Source organism: Phoca vitulina, unplaced genomic scaffold (assembly GCF_004348235.1).
Source record: "Phoca vitulina isolate PV1807 unplaced genomic scaffold, GSC_HSeal_1.0 scaffold63, whole genome shotgun sequence".
Classification (NCBI taxonomy): domain Eukaryota; kingdom Metazoa; phylum Chordata; class Mammalia; order Carnivora; family Phocidae; genus Phoca; species Phoca vitulina.
In genome coordinates this window covers 5,022,917-5,048,321 of record NW_022589766.1, presented here as the reverse complement: position 1 = coordinate 5,048,321, position 25,405 = coordinate 5,022,917, and the positions used below count along the sequence as shown (strand labels likewise).

Here is a 25,405-nt window from a genome sequence, read left to right as displayed (position 1 = left end):
GAGTGACTCGTGAGCCAACAGTATGACTCTCAACCCTGCTATTGGGTTGCCTTTCTGGTTGCTGTTTGTGTGTAGGGGGAGGACGTCTATTAGCCTTGGGAACCAAAAGAATCTGCTCCTTTGCTCACTCACAGGCTCAAGTAGAATGGGCAGAAGGTGGAATGTGGGCCACCATAGCAACTGGATCACCTGGTCACCTCTCCTGCTGAGCCCTTGGGGCTGAAGTTCTACTGCAGGTGGAGAGAAGGGTGGGGTTGGCATGGGGCAGTGTTTGAGGCACCAGATGCACTGGGAGGACTTGGAAGAATACCAGGTGGGTAGATGAGGCAGGATGTTCTGGGCAGAGGTGGGGGAAGCTTCTGGAGGCAGGTGGGATGAACGGGGAAGCTCTTGCCTGAGACCGGAGAGCGGTAGCTGTTGCCTTTGCCAAACCTGCATCCAGGTGAGGCAGACCGCTCCTCCGAGGCCTCCTCCCCCATTTGTCTCCGGCTCCAGAGCCCAGGGTTGTAGTCTTCACTTCAATCCTCTCTCTAGCTCCGTGACAACATGCTCCTTCCCAAGGCTGTCAGAGCCTGGGGTTTGCTCCTCAACCACCACTGGGGGCCCGAGGGCTGGGTACTTCTGTTTTGCCAGCTGTAGGATAAAAGCATGGGCTTCTCCTCCCCAGGTCCCTGAAACCCCCCCCTCCCCAGGGGGCCAGGGCAGGACCGGATGGAGTGGGCAGGTCACCTCTCTGTGGTTTGTTGTAGGCCCTGACCTTCCTGACCAGAAATGAGATCCTGTGGTGAGTCGAAGGGCCCCTTTCCCTCCCCTTGAGCTGAGCTCTCGTCCTGGTACGGTCTCATGCTGGTCCCTGAGTGTGGGCCCCGCTCAGCACTGGGGAACCTTGGAGGTGAGACCGGCAGGCAGAGACAGACCTCCCCACCAGGAGAGCCCAACGCCAGGACTCCAGGACCCAATGGGAGTTGAGCAAAACCTCAGGCGTCAAGCCACCAGGGGCTCCGAGGCAGGATTGCCTCACAGAATCACAGACGTGGATGGGGCCTCTTGGGGACATGGGGGGAGGGAAGAAAGGACTTAGGAAGCAGGTCTGAGGCCTGGTTGGGTAAACTTGGATGTGCTCTAAGCCCTGGCTCCCTCTCCAAGCCTCTCTTCAGAGCCTGCCATGGGTCCGACACCGTGAGGGCCCTGGGAGCATAACGGGGAGTAGTCCACGTGCCCGTCGTCATGCAGGTTCCCGTCCAGCAGGGAAGGCTCTGGACCGAAGACAAGCGTCATGCAGTGTGAGGGCTGCAGACTCTCAGCCCTCCTCATGGGATCACAGAGGGCATGAACGGCACGGTGTATGAGTGTTCCGTCCAGGTCCAGAAAGGGGGATTGAAAGTCTTATGTGATTCCTTCTCTTGCCCCACCAGCCCCCCGGCACCCCTTGCCCGGCCCAGCAGAAGACAGGCACTCAGCTGGACAGAGCTGAGCAGACAGGCTCTTGCCTCAGGACCACCAGGCCCAATGACAGGCAGGGGTGAGCTCCTGGTCGGCTTTTGTGAGCCTCACTTGTTAGGTATGAATTGGAAGCTGAGGGACACTAGATATTTGAAGAGAACATTTAAAACCCTGCATTAAATCATGTCATCATAACATTTCAGAACACCAGAGATAATGAGAAGAGGCAAAAAGCTTCCATAGAGAAAACAAAAACAAAAACAAAAGACCTATAGAGGACCAGGATCAGAATGGTTTGGGACTTGGAAGACAGTGGCTAAAGGACTTCAAAATTATAAGGAAAAAATTCCAATCTAGAATGAAGTCACAGTTAAACTAGTAATCAAGAGTGAAAGTGAAGTAACTATTTTTTTGACATGCAAATTACTTTTAAAAATGACCTCTTACGCAACTCGTCTGAGGAAGCTTTTGGAGGATGTGCTCTATTACCACGAGTAAGTAAATGGTGATACTTTAGTAAGCTAGACTTGTATATCCAGGATGCTTCCGTTTTTGTAAAACAAAAGATTCTACATGCGCGCACGCGCGCACACACACACACACACACACGACAGTATGTGTGGAAGGACACACACACACATGCACGCTGAGCATAGGTTAGCTTCTTGGAGGGGCCCGGGGTTCTGCCCACGTCGGCGTTAGCATGGCTGCATTGTCTGCAAGGTGAAGGGCAGCGCCGAAACGCCCACCCAGTGGCAGCTGCAGCAGCTGAGGGAGCTGATGGCACGCATCCTTTCCTTCTCTTGCCCCACCAGCCCTTTCCACCATCTCCCTTTCTCGGGAGAGAAAGTGGCCCAGTGGGGCTAGACTAAACCCCAGTCCCTTTTGGACAATTGTCCTATGTGGCCTCCGAAGACGCGTGGTGATTTTCCTATTAACGTGACAAAGACATACAGCCTGGATGACGGTGCAGTTGGAGAGATCGGTCCAGCTGAGAAAAGGATCCAAGAGACTGACAGACACAAGTAACCTCTGGATGAGGGTGGCTCTGCCCTCATCTAATACTTTCTCACCTTTTTTTTTTACTTTCCCACCTTCTTATCTGTGCCGTGCAGAGGACACAAAGGCCTGGTCACCAGATCTGCAGATGACACACAGCGGGAGGGGCAGACCACATGTGACACACTCTGGTCTTGGGGCTGCCTTGGCCGGGCTCTCCCAGAAGGGGTCTGTCCACCCTCAATTTCTAGCCGGTGGGGATTTTCTTTCACAGCTTGTCCCTTTCGGCCTCAGCTCCAAGTCAGCCCTCCCTGACTTCTGATCCAATTGTTCCCCGAGAAGCCCCTGACTTCCAGATGTCTCTTTGGGCTCAGCGCACAGGCCCTTCCAGGTCCTTATCTTCAGCCGTGGCCGCAGACTCCACGTCTGGGGCCTGAGCGCAGGAGGGCACCTGTGGCTTCCTTTAGACCTCCGGGGTTGGAGCCCAGGTTGGCCCAACTCAGTCTGAGCCACTTGCCCTGCTCAGTGTCACTCAGGGGCTGCTCCGTCACGATTGTGGGCTGCGTGGGAGTCTGCTTGGGGACCCTGAAGCTTTGCCCCTAGCCCCCACACAGGCTGACCCGGACATGAGGGCCTCTCTTTCCTCTTAGCACCCCTGAGGTCCCAACATTTCCCAGCCTCCAGGCCTTGTCCTGGCCATTAGCGCCTGGCCCTCCTGGAGCACCTACCACTGGGTCAAGGTCAGCGGGCAGCATGGTTACGAGCTGGCTTCCCGGAAGCCGAGGGGCTGGGTTGGAGGCTCAGCTCTGCTCCTTGTAGTTGTGTGACCATGGATGCATTTCTTTGCTGAGCCTGTTCCCTGACAACCCTGATATGAAAGTACTGGAACCTAACCTCACATGGTTGTTATTAGGACAATTAAATGATTAAATGCACGTCAGGGGTCAGAACAGCACCGGGCACGTGGGTCAGTGCTGACCAGGGGCTAGCTGTTATTTTCATGCTTTTATTATCTCTTTTTCTGCAAATGAGGAAACTGGCTCAGAGAAATGAAGTGGTTTATCCAAGCCACACAGCTTGAAAGGAGCAGATCATAAAAGCTACCTTTTCAGGCTAAAGATAGGGCTATTTATAAAATGACTGCAGGCTGTCCTGTAGGGCAAAGGACTACTGACCCCATGGGCCCAGGAGCTGAGCCCGGGAGAAAGGAGGAGAAATGGAGGCTGCACGGGACCTGTGTTCTCAGTCCTGCCTGCAAGAGAGGAACGTGGAAGCTCACAGAACGTAGAGGTCCTGCCCCGACCCTGGCCTTGAATGAGAGTCTCTAGGGGTGGATACGGGTGCTTTCACAGGCTCCCCACATGTTTCTAACGTGGGACCCAGTTGAATATCACTAAATAGGGCCTCAGAGGTAAGGGTGCAGAGAAGGGTATACAAATAGCCATAGGAGGCCTGACCTGGAGGGAGCGGGGGGGGGGGGGGACTGAGTCATTTTACAGAAGGGCAACTGAGGCACAAGAAGGGATGTGGCAGGTCCAAGGTCCCACAGAGTGTGAGCTGCGGGGCTGGTCTCCCCTGTCTCGGGGCCTCTGAGCCCTCAGACAGCCCCTCCCCGTGTCTGGGAGGGAGCCACCGCACGGGCTCCTTGATTTCTGGCAGGCTGAATGTGTGAGTTTTTCAAATGGCTTTGACTCTTGAGTCCATTAGTGATTAATTCAGAGTTCCATTTAGAGCCGGCTGATCCATATTTGGAGGAGGAGAACATTTTGTGGCAGCCGAGATGCAGCCACGATTCATCTGCGGGCAGCCCACCCACTCGGCGGCTTGGGAAGGCATGAAATCCAGGCCAGGCCCTCCCCACAGCACCCCTCCCCAGAAAGCTCTCTGGGGAGGCACGGCCGAGAGATTCGCACCTGGGTCGGGGGGGGGGGGATCCTTTAGGGGTGAGCAGCACAGTCTGAAGAACCGGGTGTGGGGTGCAGCCCCCACTCTCTCTCAAGCCGTATGAACTTGGGCACACCCCTTAAACTTCCTGAGCCTCAGTTTACCCTTCTTTAGAAATGATCACCCCTGCCCCTGTCCCACAGGAATGTGGGAAAAATCAACGAGAAAATGTGCTTGAGTGCACTCAGCACAGACACTTGGTAAATGAGAGGAAGGGGTGGCCGTGGCCGTCACCCCTTTCCTCCAGCAGTGCTTCTGACACCCCCCTTCTCCGGGCTCTGGGGAAAAGAGCTTCGGTGTCTGGATTTAACACGCACCACGGTGTGACCTTAAGCGTTATTTTACCTCCTTGAGCCCCAGTTTCATCTGTGAAGGAGAGATAATGGCTCTTTCCTGTCATGCGGTTCCGTGAAAAATGTCCACGAGCGTTGACAGCTCGCGGCAGGCCACTCCCGGTGGGGAACCCGGGTGGGACCAGGGGAGCAGTCTGTGAAGGGCCCCAGAGAAGTCTTAAAAATTAGTACAACTTACTGAAAGTCAGTCTGCTTTTTCTCTCCTCAGGCCAGCAATTCTAACGATGACAGTGATCAAATACTCCTTTTGACTGGGGCGTGCTGCTTCTGCGGCCCCCTCCTGCTGCCCCCTCCCCTCATGGGCCACTGGACCCTCCAGGGATGATGGCCTGCCTTTCCTCCTCTGTGCTCTTCAGTGCCCCCCATACTTGCCTGGAGAACGTTTCCCCTCACGTACTCCATACCCCGCTTTTCGGCTCCCCCGCAAACTTGTCAGAAGAGTCTCTGGTGATGGTCCAGCCCCTTACAAGGCCGAGGGAGCCTGTCCTTCATGAACAGCCATGCGCCATTCTGCCTCCTGTTTTCAGGCCCTTCTCATGAGTCAGCCCAGAGCCAGTGATGGGGGTTATCTCCCCGTGGTCCTGCCCTCTCCCCCTGCGCGGCCACACAGCCACCTCGCCCTCTGTCTGTCCCTCACAAACAAAGCCTGCGGGACGGTGTGGGCCTACAGTAGAGACGTCGATCGCGGGGAGCTGAGGCGGGCTGCTTAGTCCTGCGGCCTGAGGAGACGGCCTGGGGGCTGGGCTCTAACCCTGGCTCAGCCACACCCACCGTGTGACCTCTTTTCTCCGGGCCAAGGGCGGGGCTGGGCAGATGGCCTGGGTGGCACGCTGGCTTCCCCAAGGGCCTGCTGGCTTCTCCATCTGTAAGTGAGGGACTGGACTGAGCGACCACAGACGTCCCTTCCAACTCTGACATTCTAGAACCAACACTTGTGGAGTATATCCCATGCTATGGAGCACACTCATGTACTTTCCCTCACGCCCGGCTCATCTTTGCACCCCCCTTCCCCCCCACGAAGTGGGCTGGGCACACCGGAGTCCTCAAGGATGTTTCTAGAAGGGTGGACTGATGTCTAACTGCCTTTACTATGTCACTCAATCGTAAATCCCCTTCCTCCAGATGGGCCAGCAGGAGAGGGGCGCGCGGTCTGCCATCCCCAGCTCACTATGGCTCTCTTCTTAGCATCCATGACACCTTCCTGAAGCTCTGTCCCCCTGGGAAGTACTACAAGGAGGCAACACTGACCACAGACCAGGTCAGCTCCCTGCCAGCCCTGAGGGTGAGTGCAGCATGGGGGCAGGGCGGGGCATGCCACTGGGGTCCATGGAGGGGTCGAGGACACTGGGGGAGGGGTGGGCACTCTGGCTGTGGGGGCGTCTGGTGGCAGCCTCTCTGGAGGGGCTGGTGGACCCGCAGGCGTAGGGCCCAGCAGGGCATGGTTTCCCAGCACTTCTCACACGCATCTGGCCTCACTCTATCCTTGCATCAGTCCCGGAGGCAGGACAGGCATGATGACTGTCACCATTTCTCAGGTGAGGGACCAAAGTGCACGGAGACAATGCGACTTGCTCCAGGTCTCATGGGGAAGGGGGCGGGCCTTGTTGAGGCTCCCACCTGCCCTGCTGGCTGATCCTCCAGGGTCTGCCTGTGATTCCCTTTTGAGCCTCAGTTATGGCCCCCCACCAGCTTCCTGCTGACCATTTACTCGACCTGCCCCCCCCAGGACCCTGCACCAGCCAGCTCTCTTTGCTATCCTTTATGCCCCAAGCCAGATAAGTGGGAAGGTCGGGATTCCCCATTCAGGCCTTGGGGAAGCCAGGGTGCTACCCCAGTCTGTCTGCCCAGCCCCCTCCTCAACCCTTTTCTGCTCAGGCTGCTTCAGTGGACAAGGGTTTTTCTAGAAGGACTGAGAACCTTCTCAGTTTCTTCCCTGAGAAGCCAGGAGCAGGCCTAGGAGCCCAGGGACTGTCGTCCCAATCTGCCTCCTTCCATCTCCAGGTATGACCACAGGAAAGGACACGTGCATTTCTGTCCTTGTCCCCCTTATCCTCTCCCCTTCAATTGAGCCAATCCTCCCTGACCTAGAGCCTGATAGATGAGAGAGGTGGGCCAAATGTTCCTATCTCCTCCTGGATTTCCCCACTTTCCTGGGCCAAATCTCATAACCCATAGACCCAGTATACATACACACACACACACACACACCCTGCCCTTGCTAGAGCAGAGTCCTCGTACAAACCTGCGTCTCAGTCTCCCCACCTGTGCAATGGGCGGAGTGGTGGGGGTGGCTGGGAGTTGTTTCCATGTGCTCCCCAAGGCTCCCTGCACCCCACAGGCTGTGCTGACATGAGCTGTCAGTGACCCCCACCCCCATTCCCAACTTTTAAGGACCGTCTTGAGTTTTTTGTTCCTGCTGTGAAAAGGCCCTGCCCTTCCCCCAAAGCACCTAGAAGAGCCCGGAGGTGCACCATAAAAGGGCTCCCCAATCACTTCTAAGATTTGTAATTAAAATGTGTGTAGCGCCCAGAGAGGCCGACGTCAGGTTAACAAACCATGGTGGTGTCAGGCTTCCCGATGTTTCATCCTGATCTCAGAGGAAAAATGGTTTGAATTTGTCAATTGTGCAACGAGAGGCCATCTTCACTTCTGTCTGGAACAAGATGGGCCTGCGAGCTGTGGGCACCTCTTGGCAGAGGGCTGAGGGCTCAGGTGGGGCGGGGAGTGGGAAGAAGGTCTTAAGGGAGAGATCACACAGGTGAAGGGGCACGCATTCAACTTGGGCTACGGACCTTGTTTTGGGCAGAGACAGAGAAAGAGCAAAGAACTAGGTACTTGAGATGGAGGCAGGAACAGAGAAGACAAAGGAATAAGAAGGGGTGTGGAGGGGGAGGGGGACGGGGCAGCTGGGAGCTGGGGTCTCGGAGAGGAAAGGAGCACGATACTCATAAAGGTGAGGTAATTGGAGAATGTGCCTGTGCCAGACACAAAATGGGGAGCCCGTCCTCCTGGTACCCCCTACTCACACACACACCCACCCAGGCCCACCCAGGCACACCTCCACATCCCCACCCCTCACACGTGCTGGCTGTTGGGGGGGGGGGTCTCAGAACTAGACTATCCACTCAGGGGCCAGAGCTGAGGGGCAGCCCGAATGGAAAGCTTCTGGCCTCTGTTCCCCAGGTGGGGGACAGTGTCACTGGGTAGTCCCAGAATATCCCAATGTGAAGCCTGGCAAGAGACTCAGAGACCACCCAGCCTCCTCACTGCCAAATGCTCTCTGCCCTGCTTTTACCCATCAGAAAACTGAAGCCCGGGAGGGAAACACCCTGCTCAGGCCCCGTGACCCCACTTCTAACCAGGGCTCCACCTCTGATCAGGGCTTGGCTTGGTGCTGACAGCATGCCTAGGTCTGCAAGGTGCCCTGGACGAACAAGGGCAGCGCCTGGCAAAGACCTGCCCTGGAGGGTCGGCGTGGAGGGTGCTGGGGGACGCGTGGGCCAGCACTCTGCACAGCCCCAGAACACCCTAGTTAGGTCTGGGGTCTCTGTTCTGAGCCCCCGAGGAGCAAGCACTGGACTAGCATCAGAGGGCTGGGTCAGGGCCCAGCTCCATCACTCCACCTGTGATCTCTCCATCTAAGCCTGAATCCCTGTCGGTAAACAGTGTGTCCGCGCCGAGCAAGTGCGGGGGAAGAGCCACCGTGGGTTGGCGGGAGGGCTGCGGGAGGGGGTGCAGGCAGCCCCTGCCCATGGGGAGCACCAACCCGGGCCACCTCTGGAGGGCTGGACCCCCAAGTGCTTCACTGGACAGTGTCTGGGAACGGAGATGGGGTCTTAGGACAAGCCTACTTTTGATTTTACTTATTTCATCCTTCTAAATGGCCTTTATTCTACTCTATTGCACAACTAAAAACCAGATCATTGTAGGAAAACACAGAAAAGCAATAAACAATAAAAACTGGTAGGCAGCCCACCTCAAGGGATGATCATCACGATCAATTTGCCTTATTTCCCTCCTTAATTTTTTCTAAGCAGATATATCTATTAAGTGTTTATTGGGATCACATTGACTTTTTTGTACGTTGCTTTTTTTTTTTTTTTCCCCTTCCCATTTTGGTTTCTTTGTTCCTTTTCCAACTGGTTCTGAACAGCCAGAACCATCTCATGAATTTAGGACACTGAGCCACATCTAGAGAACGAGGGGACAGGACACTGGGCCAGGAGCAGAAGGGCTGGGTTAGAACTCACTTGCTAGCCATGTGATCTTAAGCAAGTCACTTCACAAGAGGAATGATTCAGGGTGGGAGGAAGCAAATAGACCCCATGCAAAGAAGATGGGGTGGGAGGGGTGCCGCATGGAGCCTGTTTTCCTGCAGGTGTGAGACCTGGTTCTAGGTGCTCCAGGTGTAGCCCTGGGTCCGAGGACGCAGGTTTCTTGACAGTATGAGGAAGCACTTCCTAATCGGCAGAGGTGTGTGCAGAGGGCACGAGCTCCCTGTCACTGTGGGGCATGAAGCGGGCCGACAAGCATTTAGCTGGGATGTTCTAGCACACACTTAGGTATGAACAAGAGACCGAACCCCATGCTTGGTACCCTCTTCACTGCCTGAGCCTGTGGTTCTGGCCCTGGGACTCGTTCTCACTCTCTTTTGTGTTGGCGACCATGGTATGTCCCGGACTTTGGACTTTTCATAGTCCAGTAAAATTTCCAAAATAATTTTTTTTTCTTTTTTTGAGGAAGAACTAGCTAGAGATGCCAACTTTCCAATTTTGCCAAGTAAGGACATTTAAAAACGATGTGATCCACAATCACCATCATTTCATCTTTTAAAAATGTTCATTTTAGAGCAAAAATATAAGAAGGATCTAATCCCAGGCACAAGAACAGTTCCTTCCATACACATCTCCTCTTGTCATTTTTGGACTTTTGCTACCAGTCATTAAGCACTTTGTCACTGATCATCCCTGGTCCTCAGACTAGCTTTTGGGGCTTTAGATCTAGGACTAAATTTCCCTCCGTGTCTTTCCAATCTTGGTCGAAGGGAGAAGCTTGCTTCCCGAAATGAGCAAGGAGAGACTTGCTGGGGGTGTGGGGGCCCGAGTGTCCCTGTTGCGTCCTCTGTGGGCCCAATGATGGGAGCTGCGTGACTCACACTGCCCAGAACACATCTCTGGAAAAGGCTGTGAGAATTGGGCCCCAGGGAGCTTTGGGTACGGCTGTAACTTGGCTCAGGGGTTTGAGTGGTCTGGGAAGAAAGTCCTGTTTCTTAACTTGGATTCACTGGTGGAAAAATGGGTTGGTTAATATTGGGAAGGGTCTGCTCGTCAGCAGAGAACAAGGCAGGAGAATGGCCTGGGCAGCAGAGAGCAGTGGGAAAAACCTGAAGATGGGGACACAGTGGTCCTTTTTCACTCAGAAGTTTCTGTTTTCTCTTTGTGGCTTTCTTTGGTATATTTAAAAGCAAATTAGCTCAATGTTTCTGTTCTTGTAAATAATGATCTTGCTTTCTGTAAACTTGGATGAGTAGTGGTACAGTGTGACCTGGGTTTCTGGTTTCCGGGCCCAGGACGGCGGGTGGTAGGACTTGGGGGAAATCCCAAGGTCTCAGAGCTGGTGGGATGGAGGCTCGAACACAACACAGGATGGGCCAACACGCTGCTCTGGCCTCTCCCCAGCTCCCCCTCCGGGGTTCCTGAGGGCAGGTGGTATGTGCACAGCCTGGCCTCTACTACATTTCCCCCAGCATCAACTCTGTAAGCACAGAGAGGTTAGGGAACCTGCCTGAGGTATCAGGAGGCTCCTGAGGTTTCAGCTCCACATCCTTGGTTTCTACCAGTCCCCAGTTTTTCTGAACCTTTCTGATACCTGCTGACAGGCTGGGCCTAGCTGCTTAGAATAGCTTGCAAAGAACCCACTCGCAAGGCTTTCAGCAAATCAAGAGTCCTCATGTTTATTCAGGCTTTTGAGAAATTACCAGAGTAGCAGGGGCAGGGATGGGAATGTATTTTTTTATTTAAGTGTGTTTTTCTTTTTTTTTTTTTTTAGATTTTAAATCAAAATTATTTATGCATGCCAAGAGTCAAGTTGCCCTCTGGGGGTCACCCTCATTTCCCTTCTCTGGAAAGAAACCATTTGCAGCTCTTAGCTGCTTCTTGGTTCTTGCCTTCAGATCTCTGGAGAGTGCTCTTGTATGGCCCCTTCTTAATATCTCAGCCTTTGACCTCCCCCTAGAGAAGAGGTTTAGCTCTTCCCTCCCCCACATGACTCCCATCCCCCACATCACTCCCAGTACAGGTATATAAGTATTTCGGTTAGATCGGTATTCAGTGTTTACGTTATGATGACTACATATGCTACTCGGAGCTGAGCCAGGAAGTAAACTATGGTTACTTTTCTCTGTCTGCACGTTTTCTGTTGTCATCTTCACTGGATGTAATCATTGTTTTTGCTTAGTTTTCTGTGTACTTATCATTAAGTTGACACCAAACCTCTGCTGATCACCTAAAAATCTCCTCTAATTAAAGGCTTTCAGAACTGAGATGTTTTCTGTACATCCCACTTTCTTGGAGAAATTTCTCTTGGAGACTTCAGAGCCACTCTAGTCAGAGCCGGGTGACCCTCCAAGCCTGGTCCATGCTGTCCTAGCTTCTGGTCACTTCTCCCTTGGATCTTCATTCCCTGTCTTCCTCTCTCCGCGTACTCCCTTGTCTTGGTGGAGCGCATCCTTTAGTAGCTTCCTGATAAAGGGTGCACGGAGGTAAAAGTCTTGCCACCTTCCATACACCTTACATGGCTGATAATGTCTTTATTCTCCCCTTGTACTTGATGGAGAGTTTACATGGAACTGACCTATCAGCTGGTTGTCATTTTCCCTCTCGTTGGGAAAGCAGAGCTCAGGTGCATTTCAGCTTTCACTGTTGTTACTGAGAAGTGCAAAGCCTTTCTGTTTCCTGACCTTTTTTTGTAACTCGATTTTTTTTCTTCCTGGGAACTTGCAGGCTCTTCTCTTTGGCCCCAGGATTCTGAAAGTCCCAATGATGTGAGGTGGTGTGGGTCCTTCTCCCGATGTACAGGGCACGCAGAGGACCCGCTCAGTCTGGAAACTGTCATTCAGGACTAGGATGTTTCCATGGATTGTTTTCTTTGATAACTCTCGCCCTTATGTCTTCTTTGTTCTCTCCTTCTGGGAACTCTAATATCCTGCTGTTGTACATCAGGGATCGGCCCTTTACTTTTTATCTCCTCTCTCCTATTTTTCATCTTCATCTCTTTGCTCTGCTTTCTAGGAGCTTTTCTCAACTTTATCTACAAACTTAATTTAGTTTTTCACTTCTACCGTTATGCTTTTAATTTCCAAGGGCTCCTTTCCCCCCTTCTGTTTTAAAATAGTATTTTCTTATTCCTAATGCAATGTCTTATCTGATCTTTTCTCCATGGTGCCTACCCCCCACCACCTCCCCCCCCCGGCTTGTTTGGGTCTCCATCTTCCGTGTCAGTGGTCTTCCCTGGCTATCTGGTAATCGTCTGCTTATAGTGGAGAGTAGGGGGTGGTTGCTAAAGAGCTGTGTCAAAGCTAGAGTTCCTGGGTAGGCTTTCGACTAGGAGCTACCCTGGAGAGGGAGCAGGGGTGGTGGGGGGACCATTTCTTGAGGTCTCCCTAGAGAGGTTGGGAGGAAAGTTCTGAAAGGAGGGCTGCTGGAGTCTTAGACTTCAGCGCTTGTATATTTATTTAATCTCCAGTTCTCAATGTGGCTGACACCCCCCCCCCCCCCCCCCCAACGCAGAAAGTGTCTTTTAGATTCTCCAGAGAACAACCTTCTAATCTGGCGCAAGGAAGGGCTGGGGAGGGCCAGCCACCCAGCGTCCAGCGGAGGGGACTAGAACTCCAAAGCTTTCAACACTTTTAATCAATCCTCCTTTTCCGACCTCTATGTATTTTCAGGGCATCCAGGTGCTTCCAGTTCCAGAATTTTTCAAGGATCCTGGGACGTAGAAAAGGCTGCTAACCAACTTTGCTCCCTGTGGGCTCAGGGTCGGGCTCTCTCCTGTCTGCCCCGTCAGTTACCGCTCCCCGCGTGTGTCAGAGCACTGCTGTTCTATCGAGTTCTCTCTGTTTTTTTGTGGGTGATGCCTCTAAAAACTCCCTTTACTGTAGTTGTAGTGGGTGTCAGAGAGAGTGAAAATAGATGCAAGTGTTCAACCCGTCATCTTCACCCAGGAATAACACCTGCATTTCCGACGTTCAGTAAAGCATCACGAAAACAGCCTCTCCTCACTGTCACCGTCTCAGAATATGCCACATGCAGCAGCTGCCCCCAGAACTATCCCGCTCCCCACTCCCCGCCTCGTGAATGCTCCCCTCGGCTGGTGTCCTCAGAGCTCCTGTGCGGATCATTCCCCTTCCTGTCCCCATATCACCCTCCAGCTGAGCCAGGCTACTCTGGGAGCCCTGCCCGCCCCAAGGACCCCTGGCAAATGACACTCCTTGTCCAGTTGATTTCATTACCAGGGAGAAATCTCCACAGCTGACACATTGTGGACTCAGCCTGATGAACAGGGTTCTCACACCTAGTTCTCATCTCTTTACCCTCGAAGCAGTTATTATTTACCATGCGTTGTGCACTGAGTGAGGTCTCGGGGGCTTCCTTTCTCATGGAATTCTGGGTAAAGAATATACAGGAGAATCACAAACCATAGGGGCTTTGCAGAACTCAGATCCTTGACCCCTATGCCAAATACTGCGCCCCAGACGGGCACATCCAGGCTACCTGTGGGGGAGGGGGGGAACGTAGTGCTACCTGGAGAGACCCAGCCCAAGACACTTGGTCATCTCTGTCAGCGTCTCCTCCCCACTTCTTAGGGTGCTGAATGGCTGCTGGGGTAGCCAGGCAAGTCTAGGCACCACTCCCCGAGGGCCCCGGAAAGACCTCCCTAGTGCTGTCCTGCAGCTGGTCCAGGGCTGGGGCTCAGCTCAGAAACGCCTGCAGGTCAACTCTCCCAGCAGCCGTGGCCGGCTGAGTTTTTATCTGAAGTGACAGCTGGGGAAGCAGAGGGTCAAGGAGGGGAGGCAGTTCGTCTAGTGAAAACTCTGCTACTATAAATGACCATCCTGCTTCGTCTTTCAGAGGGCTGGAAGGGGGTCCCAGAGGCCTGTGGGTTCCCGAGCCCCTTTTCCACGGCAGATGGCATGCCTCTGGAGAGACTTTGCATCTGCCCATCCAACCGAGAAGAGATCGGGGGAGGCTGGGAAGGCAGTGCCTGGACTCTGGGAGTCTTCCTGGTACATCTTTTTGATCAACTTTATCAGAGCCTTTGCGTGGCTACCACCTCACGGCACCTCCCAAGGATGGACAGGCCTTTACAGCTGAAGAAACTGAGGCCCACAGACTGCATGTGCAAGGTCGCAGGGCCAGTCAGAGGTGGAGCCAAGGTCTCCTGCTCCAGACTAGCCTGTTTCCATGGCTCACCTTCTGAGCTCCCACCACCTCGGAGGAAGCTCCTGTTGAAGTTCGCTCCCTGGTGAGGAGCTCGCCTGCCCGCTCCTAACCTTCACCTCAGGGCAGTCCTCTGAGCACACGTACTCAGCCGGAGGGCAGAGCCGGGAGCACGGGGGGAAGGCTGCATGCACGACGCGGTGTCTGATCACCCCCTGCCCAGGCCAGGACAGCTGGACCCAGTGGTAATCCCCAGGCTGTATTTAGGCCACTGCCCTGGGCCCTCCCTCCCCCTCAGATGTTCTCCCAGGCTTGCTAACAAAGGAAGTGGATTGGATGGTTATAGCAATTCTGCTTTCCAGCCCCAAATGTCCACTGCCATGAGTCACGTGCTTTGTGGTCATGACCCCTTTGCGTGTTCTGCCGCATTTGATTCTCACAGCGGGTCTGTAAAGCACAGCGGTACAGCCCCATTCTACAGATGAGGGAACTGAGTCTATGGGAAGTTCAAAGCTCCACCCAAGGCCACACAATCGCGAAAATACTTCTGTTCTTTCTTCTCCATCTTCTGGGGGCAGATGAAATCAGGGTCCCCAAGCAGATCACCGTGCATGTGTCTGGGCGCGTGCGTGGCAGGAGGAAGGAGGATGGGAAGGAGCTGGTGGCCTGGACAGTGGGCGACCGAGGGAGGAATGGCTTTTCCCATCTCTAGCTGAGATGCCCTCCCCAACCCTCCCTTGGCGACAGATCACACATGTGTGTTTTGTATACTGGGGAGGCCCGCATCGAGGCCCAGCTCATTTCGTCAGGGCCCCTCCCAGAGCCCAGCATCTCAGGCTCCCGTGGCAGGGCTGGGAATTGCCTGAATCCCAAGTCCCCAAGCCATGTCCCACCCCTAGTGCCCAGACTCCCGAGTGGGACCAATACTCCACTGAGAAAGAAGAGAGAACAAAGGGGCAGCCCTGGCCTGTGAGCACCCCAGCCTAGCCTCCCAGGCTCCCACCCAGAGGCCCCACCTCCCAGGCCATGAGGTCACTCTGAGCCTTTCATCTCGTTGGAGAGAAGCTGACACTCAAGCACCCCCTCCCCAGATAAATACTGGGTGCTGATCAGAGACCCAGTGCTTCCCCGCAGGAGCCTGGGGTCCATTTGGCAGAGTTCGGGCCAGCTGGCTCCCCTGCCCCACCCTCCCCGCCTGCCCCGAAATCCGGGCTGTGCCAGGCACTGTGCCAGGATGCCATGCACACTTCATCTCATCGAATCCTCAGGGTAACTGCGAGGAGGGAGTTATCCTCACTCACAGCTGGGAAGCAGGGGAGCAAAGGGGTTAAGCAACCGGTCCACAGTCACACAGCTGATGAAGGGCCCAGTCTCCAGCTCAGCGCTGACTCCCCCCTCCTCCTAGGGGGAGGGTCCCGACTCCCACGGGCAGAGTCAGAGCTGGGAGGGCAATTTGGCAGCTGGCTCACTCCCTGCATTTTCAAGCATCATTAGATCTTTTTCTGACAACTTCATCAGTTAGCAGGGCTCAGAATTGGCAAAAATCCGTATTTAGACATTCAGCCAAAGAATTAAGAAGTGGCTGGTTTCAGAAAAAGCTCAGTGATGTGGGAAGCCGGCTCTGCTGCGGGTGAGCAGTCAGCAAGAGAGAGACGGCTCTGGCCCCCAGCGTGGGTGGGTCGCAGGGCTGACACCGGTGGCCTTGAGCACATGTCCTTGCTCACCTTGGGTCCTCAGTGTCCTGATCTTCCAAATGGGTATGATCAGGCCTCCCACACAAGTGGTTAGGATAGCCTGGAAGGTGGGGAAGGGCTCTGGGCTCCCACTTGTAGCTTTTCCCTCTGCTGACTGACCGGACTTGGGTCAACTTTGGCCTCAACTTTCTTTTTTTTTTTTTTTAAACAGTTCAGCGTTTCTTTTTTTTTTTTTTTTTTAAGATTTTTTTTTTTTTTATTAGTGAGAGAGAGAGAGAGAGAGAGAGAGAGAGAAGCAGAGGGAGAATCAGGCTCCCAAGGAGCAGGGAGCCCGATGCGGGACTCGATCCCAGGACCCTGGGATCATGACCTGAGCCGAAGGCAGACGCTTAACCGCACCCTGGCCTCAACTTTCTATCTGGATCCCAGGGCAAGGCGTGGGTGACCCCCGGGGTGCTAAGCGAGGGGGGGGCGGTGCTGTGGGAGGAGGAGGGGCCTGTGAGGGTGTGGCCACGGGAAGCCCCTCCCCCAGTGCATCCTGATGCAACATGCTGCAGAGCTGCCTCCGTGCCTCTCTCTGGAAGGGGGTCAGGTGTAGCACTCCCCACTGCTCACCCGGGTGAGGTTTGTTCAAACCCTCGTCATCCGGGGGCAACCCCGGGGGAGGTGTTCTGTTTCCTGTGCAGAGTGCGAGCGGCCCCCTGCCACTTCATGTGTCACATCTCACTGACCCTGGGAAGTAGTTACTGCTCTGGTCTCGGGTCAGATCCGCATCAAACCAGGACTGTTGCCCCCACGTCCTGCTCCCCTTGCCTCTTCCCACACTTCTCACCTCTGGAAGGTATTTCTCATGCAGCCAAAGCCACTCGGGCCTTTAATTGGCTCTGGCCATCATTCATGATTTCTCCCAGAGCTCCCAAGAGCAGACATACGTATCACCCTTGAGAGCACTTGAGAGGCAGTCTGGCATCGCAGACCAGGCAGGCCCGGGTCTGAACGCTTAAGCAAGTCGCTCAAACCCTCAGAGCCTCGGCTTCCTTACCTTCAAGACGGGAACCACAAGTCCCCTTCTCAGAGCCGCGTCAGGGCTGTGTCAGGATCCAGTGAGACGTGTGCTCTGGCCCTCCCCAGGTGGCACATCACCTCACCGCCTCTCCCTGTGACAGGCATCTGAGAGTCGAGGCAGGAGCGGCCAGCCCCACTGCCGGGTGAGAGACTAGAAACCCGGGCAGGTGGGAGGGCCGTCTGGCAGGGCGAGGGCTGGGACTGGGCGCCATGCGGGCACTCGCCCCACTGGGCTCTCTGCCCCTGCGAAAACCATTCACGAGGCCGAGGTGAGAAGTGAATCCGGACTTCCTTCCAGAGGTGGAGGGTGCTCTCACCCTGCTGCAGAGGACACTGATGGGACCATTTTCAAAGCACTGCTTGCGCCCAAGTTCCCTGGCGGCACCCAAGGGAACAGGCTGTGGAGGGCTTGGGGACATGTTTGTCTGGCACCCTGGTCCCAGGCCTGTGTCACAGAGTCTAAGATAAACAAACCCCATCTCAGCTTTTCAAGACGCCTGGTCCCGAGGGCCCTTCTCAGCCTGCTGGCTGGAGGCTTTATTCCACTCACGTCTTTTCTGATAACTTCATTTGTGCCCCCAGAGACCTCAGACTTGTTTAAAAATAGAAACATAAACAACATTGTTCCTGAAATGCCCCCCCCAACTTTGGGCCTCCTAATGAGGTGCTGGCCAGGCTGGCTGGGGCTCTGTTCCCAGGATTTTCGACCCTCCGCAGGCCTCGGGCCTGCTGCCGCCTCCACAGGGACAAGATGCCCCACAGCTCGGGAGGGCTTCCCAGTGGCAGACGCCGCAGTGTGGAGGCTGGTGCTGTGCAGCCGGCCCGGAGCTGTGGGCCACTGCGGCTCCACACAGCTGGGGTCGGGGACACAGTCACCCAGGTGCGGAGGGACAGGCCAGGCCCAGCATGGGCCCAACCACAGCCCCTAAGGAAGCCACAGGCCCCTCCATGTGCCAGGCCTGGACCAGCCCCCCAGGACTCTGCCCGCAAGTCTCCCAGGCTGACAGGCTTGTTGCTCAAAGTCCTGGACCGGGGTTTGCGGTTTGTGGAAGGCTTTGGTTTTCCCCACCTGAACAATGGACCTAATGAGAGCAGCCGTGCCTACCTCGGAGGGTTTTATGAAGACTGGATGAGAGGAGGGATGTGAAGATGCTAGAATGGTCTGAAGAGGATCTCAGGCAGCCTTCATAGAGGAAGAGCTTCTGGAGAGGCAGTGGCTTTGCCCCTCTGACCTCACAGCAGGGGCTGAGAGGGAGGGGGGCAGCGTCCCTGGATAGCCACCAGGCTGCTGGAGGGACCCCAAACCCCACCTTCAGGAAGGCAGCTAAGAAATGGATGTGTTCCACCTGAAGAAAGACTCCAGAGGATATAACCCTTTTCATGTATTTGCTGGCAGGTGGAGGAGGATTTGGAGCAATTGGATCGGGTTAAAATTCCTAAACAGATAGCACTCTTAGAAGCCAGAGCAGGCTCATTCAGAGAGCAAGCCACTTGTCCCTGGAAGCATCCCAGAGTAAGCTGGCCAGAGTGCAGTGCGGGGGGATCAGGCCTCAGGCAGCGGTGGCCCACCTGCCCAGGACATTGAAACAGAGATGATCGATGTCCTTCCATCCCCTGAATGTCCCTGCATCCAGAGCTCCAGCCAGGAGAGGGGTCGTCCTCCTCTCTCTTTCTGCCTGAAGCCAGATGTCAGAGGGAAGTGTGACCAGCAGGCCAACCCCATGCCGAGGGGAACTGAAGCAAACGTCTAGACCCAGACACCAGTTCTCCGGTGACAAAGATTGGAGATGGCTGGAGGCACCTACTTCCTCCTGCTCGCTGGCCCCTGTTGACCCAGAGCCCCTCCTTTGGCCAGCACCCCATGAGTGCCCCAGGACTCAAGTGCCCCCCATTTTCAGGGGGGCAATCAGGGAGAACAGCTGGTGGGCAGCTTTGCATCAGGGACCGGTCAGTCCCTTGTCCGCATAAGCTGCTGCGCTCTCCGTTCTGGGCCGAAGGCCTCCGGGAATAGGGAGAATCCCCGAGGGGAGGGGAGGCTGCCCAACAGGGCCAGGCAGTTGAGGGGACCCCACCTCTATCCGCAGGTGCCCCCCTCCTCAGAGAGGCCTCTGAGCCAGCAGGGACCCCGAGGGGCCAGGGAGGCCGGGACCACGGTGCTCTCCCCGTCATGCAGACCAAGACAGTGAGACCAAGGCAATAGCACAAGGAAGCCGACAACACTGTTATAATCTGGTCGAAATTTCAGGAAACATGCTCACTACTTGCTCGTTATCAACCCGTGGCTTTATACTTTGGAATGCATCTGGAGAGACAGAGACAGACACCGCGAGATGAACTGCAGGCTTCTTCTGCTGAACTTCCATTCCCATCGGTGCTTCCTTGCTGGCCGGGCAGGAAAGCATCCACCAGCTCCTCACGGGGTCTGAGAGCTGAGTCCAGCTTTGCCTGGGGCCCAGCCCTCGCCGTGCAGAGAAGGAAGCCGAAAAGAGAAGCAAAAGCCCCTGCTTCCCAAGCCTCTGGGAAGGAGAGTTTGTATGCACTCTTAGCAAAATGTCTCGGAAGTGCAGTTTTCTTTTTTAACTCGCTCTTTATTTATTGTTAAAATGGTATATCAGCATTCAAATACATTTTCTAAAAAACTAATCCCCTTGGCATCCAGCCACCCTGACAGAAATTGTCATTTCTTTTGTAAGCTTCTTCCCCTGGGCACACTTCGTTTTACATCACTGTAGACATACAGAGATACAATTTTATTTTGTGCTTTTTCTCCCATTAGGCGCAAATATGTTTTTTCGGTGTTGTTACATAGTCCGTGTAATTATCATTTTAATGGTTGCATAATTGCATTGAGTTCTGATTTACTAAACCACCCTCTCCATGGAAGGACATTACCATTGTTCCCAGTTTGGGATTTTTTTTTTTTTTTTTTGCTACTATAAATAATTTTGCAATAAACATCCTCGTGTATTATTTTCTTCCTTTTAGGAAATTATTTTCTTAGTTTAGATTTCCAGGTTCCCCTTGGAGGCATGAGAGAGATAGGGCCGTCCACTTTGGGAATTTGAACTACGCAGCCATTAAGATGATAATTATACTGCCTATGTAGCAACACGGAAAAACATTTATGCCTCAAGGGGGGAAAAAGCACAAAATAAATGTAAAACCTGGGCTCCTAAATATCCCTAAGCCAAGCTGATGATAAAAGATAGAGCCCTTAAGACCTCTCTCCAAGTTGACATAAAAACTTTGCAGGAGGTTTTTCCATAGGCGTGTGTTGGTGTCCCATCCATTTTCTCCATCCTTGAGGAGGGTCCTGTGTGAGCACTCCCTTGGCATTTCCTGCTGAGAGGCGGCAGCCCTAGCCCCGGGGTCTCCTCCTGCTGTCTGCCTGGTGCCATCCTGAGGTCAGGAGTTGCTGTGGACCCAGGTGCAGAGCTCCACACACCTGCTGTGACCCAGCATCGTTTCATCCTGCCATCACCACTGCCCCCCACCCCTGACCCCCAATGCCAGGATTCCTAGGACATTTTCCACTGCTCCCCTTGCTCCTTCATGAGCTGCCATCAGCACCAGTCATAACATGTAGCTTGGAGCTCAGCCTGGATCCGCCTGCTGGCCCAGGAGTATGACACCTCTGTGCACATTTTTTCCCATTTTGATGTTGCGTCTTCCTGGGACACAGTCCATGGCAAGAGCTCAGGTTTGAGGGTCAGACAGACCTGGGATCAAGTTGCCGCTCTTCCTCTTTACTTGGTTAAGTTCTTTAACCTCTCAGCTCCTGGGTTCTGTTTATCTATACAATGAACTGACTGATATCTACCGTGTGGGTTGTTGTAAAGAATAGATGGGGTCACACGCGTGAACGAGAATGGCGCAGCACGTGACACACGGTAAATATTTAACGAGCACCGGTTTCCCCCTGGGGTCCAAGGGAAAATGGGGATGAGTTGAGGTGCCTAGAGGTCTGGGTCCCTAGTAGGCGCTTAATGAATGCGTGAGTAATGATGAGCTGTTGCTGGCTGGGCCCTAGGCAGTCAAGGGCAGCCTGCTGTGGTTGGGACAATAAAGGGGAAAGTGCAGGAAAGGAAGTTGGGGGATTCAAAATGCCAATAATCCAAAATATCAGGAACTGGAAGGATACAGGACCTTTGAGAGACTTCGGTTTGGACTTTGTGATATTTAAAGACTCACCGAGCATCACAGAGGGAGCGTAGCCCCACCCCTGGGCTGGGGGGCGAGCCCCTTTCAGTTTATATCCGTTGATGCAAAGTGAGGGGCAAAATACAGCAACTGCTGTTGCTTAGATTGTTGATAAAAGAGAAATTGTTGTCTTGAGGCAAAGATATACATCCTACAGAGTTCACAGAGGAGCATGTTCCCAGGGTGCCCTGGGGTGGGTGGCCCCAAACAGCTGCAAAGCTGCCCCGACACTCCCCTCGGGGAGCCCCTCCTGCTTACAGACAGGAAGGCTGCTTATAAACAGTAGGCGGGAGCCAGGGGGGCCGAGGGGCCCGGACAAGCCGGGGAGCTCAGCTCTGGGCAGCTCCCGAAGGTGCCTGGTCGGCCCCGGGGGTGACCCGATCACGTTAGCCAGGCTTTCCTGCTCGGCACCAACTGCCCTTCAAGGACAGGTACAGACCGTGTTTTAGGAGATTTTTATATTGGCTCTTTGGAACTTTGTTTGCATTTTCCACAGAGAAACGTAGAAACTGTTGTTAGGTCCCCAGCCTGAGCCACAAGTTGGCGCCACTCCTGTTACAAGGGCGTCAGAGCAGAGGAACGGATCCTGCTGCAGCTGGGAGCCCTAAGGACCTGGGGACCTTCTTGCCCCGGCGAAAACCCTTGGCTGCCAGCCACCTTTCCTCCAGTTGGATGCCCTGTGAGAGAACACGGCCCCCCTCCCCCATTCTTCTGTTCTTTTTTGGGGGGGGAGGTTGCAAAGGATAAGGAGGAAGGGCTCTGATGTCCCCCTCTGTCCCTTTTGCCCCCATCTCCCGCACATCTGCTTCACTTCCTATTTACCCAACAGAAGCCTTGATCTCTTCACCCATTTCCGTAAAAACTCCACTTTGGCCAACCGCTGTACGGATCTGGGTTGGCGCTGCAGAAGGGGTAGGGAGGTAGGTAGGTAGGTCCCGGGAAGGGTCGCATCTTGGATCATTTGCATTCGCTGTCTCTCCTCTCTCTCTCTCTCTTCCATCTGTCCCCCTCTCTGTCCACAGCCTAGAGGGCCTCTTGGGGTGCCCACGTCTCCCTCCTCCTTTCTCCATCCAGACCTCCCCTAGCACAGGGGTCTTCCCGCTCACAGTACCCACCTCCCCAGATGCCCGCTGCTCTAGGATCTATAGCGTTGTTTTTCCTCGTTATCTTCGTGACTCAACAAAACCGCAAAGCTGCGGGATTGAACTGGAGAGTCATTCGTAGGACACCAGTGCTTTATTTGGTACTCTGGGAGAAGTGGTTTTCATCAGAAGGTGTAAGGCGGTAAATGGAAACATTTCTGAAATAAATCTGGCAGAAATTGGAAGAGGGAAGTGAGGGGGGAAAGCAGTTGAAGGACACGTTCGCAGGAGAGACAGTTTGTCGCAGGTGGAATTGACTGTGTAGTGAGTTCAGACAAGGGAGGGCCACAGTGGGTTGGGGGGGATGGAGCCTGCCTGCCTCTGCGGGGGGGGGGGGGGGGGGGGCCCCCCCCTGGGGGGGGGGGGGGGGGGGGAGGGAAGGGAGAGAGAGGAAAAGGAAGCTTTGTGAGGTGTCCGTGCAAAGCAAATGTTTGCCAGTTGGGCGTTTGCCCTGGGCTGAGGCTGGAGGCTGCCCGTGCTGCCCACCACGTGTCCGTACAAGCCCTGTCCCCACCCACGTCCTCGTTTGGGTGGATGCTGTGTCCTGGAGGGGGGGATGCGGTGGGGGAGGGGGCAGCACCTGATGTCATGTCTCTGCCATGGATTAGCACTGTGACTTTGACCGGGTCACTTAGTCTGAGGATTGGCTACATGAAAGCCACCTGGGCAGCTTGGAGCCGACTCAGAAAGCCCATGAGGGGGGTAAAAGGATGCAAATTTTGGTGAAGGTCCCTGTGGGCTTCAGACACACAGGCAGTGGGCGTGTTAGTGTCTCTGTGAGTCTCTAGCCTCAACCCCCAAATGACGTTACGGATCAGTTGGCACTCAACGTGTCAGCCCCCTTCACGCCCCCTCTCCTCCCCAGGCTGCTCTCCCTTGAGGCCCCTGGAGATTGCACACGGAGGTGATGCCTCTGGCCACAGTCAGCAGTGACCCTGAGGCAATGTTGGGCCATGGGCACCCCCTGGAGCCAGAACTAACATTTCTACTCTCCCCAACAGCAGGCAAGTTGCGCGCCTGGCAAACACGTAGGCCCAGGCGCCATCTTTGCTTGGGAGCTCAAAAGGAGTAGCTATGCCGGGGCCGGGGCTGCTGGTGACGCTGATGCAGGGGACGGTGGAGTTGGGGGTGATACGAATGGTAGCTAGGGTTTATTGGGGGTCTGCCAGCGGCAGGTGTTTTGCAAATCTGATCTCATTTGATCCCCATAAAACCCCATGAGCAAAATTATGATTCTGCCCATTTTACAGATGGGAGGTGGAGGGGCCCCAATGTCTGCCCAAGGTCACACAGTTTGTTTTTGTTGTTACCCTTGTTACCCAGGAACGTGAACGTGGTTTGATGTGTTGTTAGGCATTCTAGAGTTGATCTCGAGCTGTTAAAAATAAGCTGTACAAATGTGAATAGACACTAATCTATAAAACGGCTAAGTTTGTCCCTCCTCTAATAGGTGTTGGTAAACCAGAGAGGGACAACTGGGCTTTTGGGTCCCCCCTCCCCTTTTCTTTTCATTCCTTCTTATTTTTCCTTTGCTGCTTGGGCAAGTTGCTCTTGAGATTGTGTAAACCTCAAAAGCTGCAGATACCAAAATCTTGTAGATGTCAAACAAAATTATTCTACCGGCTTTTTAGAGTCAGTCTGACTCCAGAGCCTCTGCTCCTTCCATTCTCTACCTCGAGCCTCCCACTGCACGATGCCAGGCCCCTGGGCCGCCCCCCAAAACAATGCAGTCCCCTAAGCTCCTCCATGCTAAGCAGGTAGCTCTTCTGGAAGTTTCCTCAGGGCAGTTGCAGGTACCTGTGGGCCTGAAATCTGGGGAGAGACTGCGCTGGTGGGTCTGAGCCAGGTTCGAGCCACATGGTCCCATGGATGTTTAATAATATTTAACATTTTTACTGCCTTTCTCCCCTATTTGTTCCATTAGTGATCTGCCTCCAGCTGCCGGCAGGACACATCCTCAGCCTGTCCCTGCCAACCCATCTGTCACTAGGAGACAGCTCCCATACGGGCCTCTCTGTTTTTAGACTTCAGGAAGGTTGAACATCTAAAACGCAGAGATTGTCCCTTTTTTATAAACAACTGGCCTGGCCAGCTGAGGAGTGCATTCACCTAAGTGAATTTTTCATCCCTCACCCTCCCTGTCCCCAACTTCCCTTAAATGGAAATGTAAGGCTTCTCTCCACCTGGTGAAGATCATACAGACCAAGCTGGGTCTTTGAGAGGTTTGAGGGTCCAGTTGCTCTCTCCCACATAACATTTTTATCTATCCAGCCAGAACCTGGGCAGTCTGGAAAGGGGGGGAAGGGGCTGGAGGCCATGTGGAGAAAGAAGGAAGGGGGAGCCCTGTTGCCTGGCCTTGTTTCCTAGTCCCCTCCACAGAGCATCCCCCAGAGTCCCACCACATCTTGCTCCCTGCCTGATCTGGCGTTGGTTCCTGCCCTGTCTCTGTCTCCTGGCTGGTTTCTCTTCCTGGGCAACTCATAGCAACACTACCCCTCCAAGCTCTTGTCATTTAACTTTGCTTCGTACTTGATTCAGACATGTCTACCCCACCTGTTCCTGAAGATAATTATTTAAGTGCCTAGGTTGAGTCCCATAAAGGACAGAGGAGGCATCGCCATCATTTGGAGGGTCCTGGGAACTTGTTCAATGCCTGGTGAACAGTAACTCACCTTATGCATTTGCTACAAAGTCTTGAAGTTCAGGTTCATGAGTTTTGTGCCCTGCATCCCTAGCTGAGCAGCCATATCCTTCAACTCCTCCAGTTTGTTCTCTGAGCAACTGCCAAGTGTCAGGGACATGGGACTCAGGGTAATGCCTCAAGCCCTGCTTGCTTTGTGTGTGCAGAAATGTGAATTTTAGAAATTTTCTTGGAGTCAAGAGTAGCAGTGCAGACAAAGCATTGAATTAGGAGTTTGCATTCTCCTTCCCTGGGCTTTGGTTTCCTCTCTGTAAAATGGAGTGGTGATATCCATCCGGCCACGTGCCTGCAAGATAGTCACAACCCAAACCAATAGCTTGCACACAGTAGGTGCTCATCCCGGCTGGGTTTGAGTTCTGACGGAACAACTTCAACTCAACACTGCCACCTTCTGGCAGAGTTGCTCTAGTGCTGAAGGGTGTAGGGG

At 54.1% G+C, this 25,405-nt stretch overlaps 1 protein-coding gene across 1 annotated transcript in view; it reads left to right on the top strand.

Moving 5' to 3' along the window:
* The first annotated feature begins 259 nt into the window (after nucleotides 1-259).
* CIB4 (calcium and integrin binding family member 4) overlaps nucleotides 260-25,405 on the top strand; it is a 47,318-nt gene continuing 22,172 nt past the window's right edge. Inside the window, exons 1-3 of the mRNA XM_032391523.1 lie at nucleotides 260-313; nucleotides 750-784; nucleotides 5,925-6,021. Coding sequence (XP_032247414.1) covers nucleotides 260-313; nucleotides 750-784; nucleotides 5,925-6,021 — 186 coding nt within the window. The remainder of the gene's footprint in view (nucleotides 314-749; nucleotides 785-5,924; nucleotides 6,022-25,405) is intronic.